Source organism: Apis dorsata, unplaced genomic scaffold, assembly GCF_000469605.1.
Source record: "Apis dorsata unplaced genomic scaffold, Apis dorsata 1.3 scaffold_207, whole genome shotgun sequence".
NCBI classification, from domain to species: Eukaryota; Metazoa; Arthropoda; class Insecta; order Hymenoptera; family Apidae; genus Apis; species Apis dorsata.
Genome location: NW_006263491.1, coordinates 901,568 through 908,491, shown reverse-complemented (window position 1 = coordinate 908,491; position 6,924 = coordinate 901,568). Strand labels below are relative to the sequence as shown.

The following is a 6,924-nucleotide window of genomic DNA, read 5'->3' as shown; positions in this document are numbered from 1 at the left end:
ATAATAATCAATAATATATATTTATAATATATATATATATATATTATATATCAATTAATATTATAGTAATATTAATATAATTAAATATTTAATAATAATTTAGATAATAAAAATAATTAGAATTCATTAAATCAATTTTATTCATCAAAATCCTATTTTAATAAATTTAATAAATATTTATCCTATTTAATAAATTTATATCCTATTTAATAAATTTAATAATAAATGAAGTTCTGTTATTTTTTCTTTAATAAAATAGAAATATTATATTTGACTTACCCAGAACGACTTTGATAAGCGATCCATCTTCGCCGACAGATCCCTTGAACGTTTTGCTATGCTTGCCCGTAGTTACATTATAAACCCTTATATTTCTATCCTGACAGGCAGTTAAAACATGTTTTTGTCCAGAATCAACTTCCATATCATAGAGAGTAGTTTTTCCCTGAGCATTGTGACCCCTGGCAAATTGAGGCATTCCTCCTGGTGTCTAGGAACAACCGAATTCGTTAGTATAAAATGGAAATATTAATTTTTGGCTTTAGCAAAATAAAATAATTCAAATAAATAGAATAAAATATCACTAATTATAATAAATTCATTTTGTGGGAATGTTTATTTTCATAACATATTCTATTTTTATCTAAACTAAAAAATTTTAATATGAAATATAAATTAATTTATATATTATATTAATATAATATATAATTATAATATAATTAATATATAATTTATATATTATATTAATATAATATATAAATTGATTTATAAGCTGTAATAATTGCATTGCAAGATATTTCTATTTTTAATCATTCATAAGTGAATTTAGAGAAATAATGCAATATTCTTATAAAAAAATTTTTTATACTTTTAAAATAAATGTTTTAAATAAAAATAAAAATTAATTTATCAATTTTCGTGAATTTCAAATTATAATATATAAATATTCATTTCACAGACTTATATTATTATAAAAAAAATAATAAAATTATTATAATTTATAAATAAAATAAAAAAATATAAAAAATTTAATAATAAACTATATAATAATAATTAAATATTATATAAACTATATAACAATTTTACAATATTTATACAAACATTAAACTATTTCAAGATTAAATATGTGTATATATTATATTAATTTATTTTTATACTTTTAAAATCGGAATTACATATTATATATTTTTCTAATTAAATCCAAAAAAAAAAAAAAAAAATACAATAATCAAACTAACCGATTGCAGTTGTCTAAAAATAATACTTTTGTCGGCACCGCAGGACACCATCTGTATCTGATTATTCTGATTGCTCTGATTGAAGAATCTGACGGCAGTAATGGAAGAACTATGATCATCCAGCGTCTGTAAAAAGTTGTATCCTTGATCTACACTAAACACGTGAATCAATCTATCTCTAGAAGCGCTGGCTAACAATCTAGGAGGTTCTGTCGAGTATCTGGAGAACTTGGAGTACTCGAGGCAAAGCACTTCCGCATCGTGTGCCTCGATCAAGCACAATTCGTCCAACGAAGAGAGGTCATGAATTCGAATGTTACCAGACCTATCACCAGATGCCAAGTGTTTTCCATCAGGACTGATTCTGATTGATCTAACACCGTTCCGACTATCATACGAAGCGTCGCTCTTCTCTGTTGATCCAGCTGCGGCCAGATCTAGATCTTTTAAATAAGTTAGCTCTTGATCTATGTAGAGAACCTTGAGTAGCTCGTTGCTGTAGATGTTCCGTTTGTAAAGCGTGTCATTAGGAGAAATATCCTTCTCAAGGTTCCACACGCGGATGGTGTCGTCGCTGGAGCATGTAATGAAACTACCAGCCGGCATGGCACCCACGGAATCCGATCCAGTGGGATACATCTCGACTCCCCAGATGCAGGCCGAATGGTAAAGGAACGAATGCGACTTGCCAACTCGTCTGATATCTCGTACATCCCAAACGTAGATACTGTGATCGTTGTAAACACAGGTGAGCTTGTTGTTTCGCTCGTCAAATGCTAAGGCGATGGCGTCTGGATACCTTGCATTTGTTGGATGCTGAGACATATGGCTGGAATCGATAAGATGGATTAGAAAAAAATTAAATTTAGTTTTGTGCAGAGCTAAGGAAAATTTAAAGTAAGTTGAAGAAAGTATTAGAAATATACTAATATTTGAAAGTATTATATTATTTCATTTAATTAGAATATAATTCTTGAAGCAGAATTCTTAATAATTATGAATATAAAAATTAATCTAATATAAATCAATTTTAATTAAATTCTTTTTAATATAAATATATAAATATGGAATATAATAGAAATAGAATAATTTTTTTTTTAAAATAGAAATTATATAATAATTATAACACATAGGAAAATAGAGAATCCATAAATAAAGAAATTTAGAATTATTACATTTAAAAGATTGATTGAGAGAGTTTAAGTGACGAATTAACTTGTTTTACCTGGTTAAAAGATTAATTTTAATATTTACATAATTATTTGATACTTAGATTTTAAATTTTATCAAAATAAATTAATGCAATAATAATTAAACAATATTATAATAAATTAACCGATATCTTTTTGTATAGTCTATAAATAAAATGTATATATAAAAAATATTATCTTATTAGATAAATTTTTTATCTAATAATGCCTAATTAAATATAATATATAATAATATATATAATATACATTATAATAATTTTAAAGTTAAATAATTATTTAATCGAAGCATTATGAAATACTACTATTTTCTTATATTTCAATGAAATGCTCATTTTAAAATATTGTAATTATATGATTTTTAATAAAATATAAATAATATAAAATATTAGTAATATTAAGTATGATTTGAAGAAATAAATTTATATTTATTTTATTATATTAATTTTGGTAATAAGTAATCAAAAAAATGTTAAAAATTGTCCATATACCTAATGGACAATCCCTGAGCAACGTCCACGCCCAGGTAATGTGTTCTCGGTAAGGTAGTGATGAACTGAAGCGTATTAGGACTAAAGCACCTCACAATTCCCTCTGCACAACCGATGAAAATGTATTTATCTCCAACGGCCATGCAATTGGCACTGCTCGTCTGAAAATAGCCAGTTGCTTGAAACGAATTATTATATAACAATATTCGAATAATTATACAAAATAGAATATAGTAGTATAATATAGTATAGTATAGTATATATAATAGTATATTATAAAAAATAAGAATTTAAATATATGCTATTTAATTAATTAACTAATTAATAATAATAATATCAAATGATTATTATATTGGATAATTTATTAATAATTAAAAAATGTACAGAATCAAAAATGAAAATTTTATCAAAATTTTTAGAAATAAAAAACAATTTCAATTTTAAATATCTTGAAATATAATTTTGACAGAAAATTTTTTTTTCGAATAATTAGATTTTATAAATTTGGTATCTTGAAATAATTTATATAAAGTAATTTATATTTAAAATAATATTATTTTATTATTATTAAATTATGGCATAATTTTATTTTCTATTGCTTGTGTCCATTTAGCATTTTGTCCTTTAATATTCATATAATAACAATGACCAAATTATTACTTTACGAGCCGTAATTATATTTAATTAATATAGCTTTATTAATTATTTTAATTAATATAGCTTTAAGAGAAGACTAAAAAAAGGCGAGAGAATTTCAATTTCAGTCGATATTTAATACTTATTTATTGAAAAAATTGAATATTTGTCGTAGTCATGTTTTCTTAATAAACGAATGCATTCAATATTTCCAACAATATTAATTAAAACGATTAATAACAAATATAATTAGTGAATATAAACCGAATTTTAAACATTTTAATTAAATATTCCAATTAAATATCCCAATTAAAGGCTTATAAACTTACCAATTATAAATCACAATAATAAATTAACATTATTATAAATTATATATATATGTATAAAATTAACATTATTATAAATTATATATATATATGTATAAAATAATAAATAATGAATGGAATATGTTTATATTTATTAACACAAATTATATAAAATATAAAAGATATAGTTTTTGAATATTTTTATAGACAATAATTCTTTCATAAAATTAGGCTACAACTATTATATGGCATATTTTCATATTTTAATATAGATTCATCTCCAAAGTAATAACATGTATTTCTGAATCACATTGTATATGTATATACATATAAGAATATAAGGAAAAATTATTCAGAATATTGAGCTTAACAATATGAAGGTCATTGAAATCGGTGAAGTACATTTTTTTCTGGATAATTAGCTATCCATTTGATAGTGAAACAGTGAAACTAGCATATCTATTAACATGTCCTACATAAAAGTAATAACGACTCATAGAGATAAGTTAACGTGGCGTAACGAGTTCTATTTTCATATAGAATCGCATTGAAATAAATTCTATGGTGATACATTGAGGTTAGTTTTATATATATAGTCATTTATGTAATAAGTTTAAATACAGAATTTCAGGTAGAGGGCATTAGAGACAAAGATACTTACACGAAGTTCTACCCATTTATCCAAAAGCCTCCTGTTATTGAATTCGCATAGAAGGCCAGTTTTCGTAATCGCATATGTGGAATCTGCCATTTCTCCTCGACCGCAGGCTACGTCCACAAAATCATTATTTCTTTGCTCTCCTAATATGGCAGACCGACCCATCAAAGGCACAGGTTCCTTATACTGCACAAAATTCCCATTATCACTTTTTTCGTGTTATACTTATCCTGTCCAAATTTCGCTAATAGAGTAGAACGAAGAAATTAAAATTGTACATTTATTTTTTAATAGTAAATTTGCATTTAATCTTCTAGGTTTAATGTTGGAAAAATAGATTTTTTAATATTAAATTTTAAGGTATCACGAATCAAGAATTTTGAAATTTTTATTTTTTTTATAAACTCATGTTTTTAAAAAACATGTGTTTTTTAATTCATTCAAAAAAGTGACTATTCGAATAAACTGATCCAAATTATAAAAAGTGAATGAGTTTATTAATTATCTCGAATGTTATGTCTTATTGCATTATTTCATATTATCTAAAACTTTCTTTATAAGTAATATTACAAAATATAATTAATATTGAATACAAAAATTTAATTTTAAATTTCAACATTAATTATAAAGCATGAAATTTTTTATATTCCAAACCTAAACATAAATTATTCGTAAGAAATAGAAATAAAAATAATAAAAACAAATTATAGAAATAATTTACTAAAATCAAAAATTAAATTACTGAAATTATTAAATTAAATTAGTGAAATTTATAAAATCAATAAAAATAATAATTTTTTAAATAATAGTATAATAAAACCGTAAAAAATTTGTTTCGTTCTGTTCTCTATATATATTTTTTTTACAAAATTGAGCATCGGTTGAAATTTGTAAAAATTTTGGTATTGATAATACATCGATAATTTAAATAAAAAAAAAAAGAAATTCTATCCGTTAATGATATCTAAATTATGTTACCGATATATCGAAAATTATTAATAAAATATCGATGATATATCGATAATCGATGATCACAATTTTTAGTACATAGAGAATAGTACAATAATCGACGAGTGAATTTTACTCGAACAGATTACAAGAGATAAAGAGATTGAATTAGTTTTACACGTACCTTGGCACTGCGCGAATACTCGAGATACCAAAACTTGACATGTCTGTTACCGACGGTAACAAAGTAATTGCCGTTTTCCGCGAAGCATACGGCCTTCACTTTGCTCGAGACTTTGTTTGACGCCACTTTAACATTGTTCCTCCAGTCCCAGACATTGACGATCATATCATGTTGAGAACCCACCGATACCACATACTTGTTGCTCGGTGAAAATGCCTTAAAAAAAAAGAAAAAATATATGCCTCTGAAAATGTCGTTTCTTGTTAATTATCTTGGTTATGATCGATTGAAGAAAATAGAGCCATCAAGATCTAAATTAATAATTCTTAAATCTTCTATTTCTTATGTATCATTAATAATGAAGATTACAAAATTTAATTTGTATAGAATGTTAATATAATTGATATTTTTAAAGGATTGATTCTAGAGATTAAAAACAAATTTTGGTATAACAAAATATCGGTATTATTTTATTATTTATAATTTATTTATTTTATAAGGAATTAGCTTAGGAGAAGCTCAGACAAAATGAAATAAAAAATCTGTTGAGAATAGAAATATTTACTTTACAAAGATATAATAGATATAACTTTATTATCATTCTATTTATTATCCCTTTATATCTATTTCACTTCATTTGAATATTTAATAAATACAACTCAACCGAATTTTTTTTTTGCACTTTTATATGCCATTTTTTATATTTCTTTTAATCTCTAAACTTGATTCTTCAAAAATATCTCACAACTAAATATATTGATACTTTGCATGAACTTACAATTTATATAGCATATAAACATAATAGCTAGAAGTTGATTGTGATAAAAAATTAAATTGTACATTTTTTTATTATCTCTCTTATATAATAAAATTAAATATCGAATCAATTTTAATTCAAAAAATTATTTACAAATCTCCATTAACTTTCAGAAACTCTAAGATCCAATTTAAAAATTGCTAGATCGTCGTGAGAGATTTCTTAAAAGATCGTGTACATACTTGTTCATGGTCGAACGACGTAATACCGCGTGCACGCGGAACCTTTCGAGCAAGGATCATTGTACCCAAGATATCGAGGGAATGCAGTGGAACAATAAAAAGGGTACCGTTGTCCGTTCGCTGAGAAAGCAATTTAGTATTCACGTGCCCTGCCCAGTGTCTCGAATTGTACATCGAGTTACGCGTACGTGTATGCATGTGGCGCGAACGTAACGTTCGTTCTTGAATTAAATGCATCGAGACTGTATTTGTTCGTT

General features: G+C 24.6%; 1 protein-coding gene across 3 annotated transcripts in view; it reads right to left on the bottom strand.

The window, feature by feature from the left end:
* The window catches only part of LOC102677296 (mitogen-activated protein kinase-binding protein 1), a 150,587-nt gene that overhangs the window by 15,582 nt on the left and 128,081 nt on the right, over window positions 1-6,924 (bottom strand). For all 3 annotated transcript variants that reach the window (XM_006615012.2, XM_031510134.1, XM_006615013.2), the window contains 5 exons: window positions 5,669-5,884; window positions 4,540-4,722; window positions 2,938-3,098; window positions 1,239-2,067; window positions 280-490 (listed from right to left, as the gene is read on the bottom strand). In XM_006615012.2, coding sequence (XP_006615075.1) covers window positions 280-490; window positions 1,239-2,067; window positions 2,938-3,098; window positions 4,540-4,722; window positions 5,669-5,884 — 1,600 coding nt within the window. The remainder of the gene's footprint in view (window positions 1-279; window positions 491-1,238; window positions 2,068-2,937; window positions 3,099-4,539; window positions 4,723-5,668; window positions 5,885-6,924) is intronic.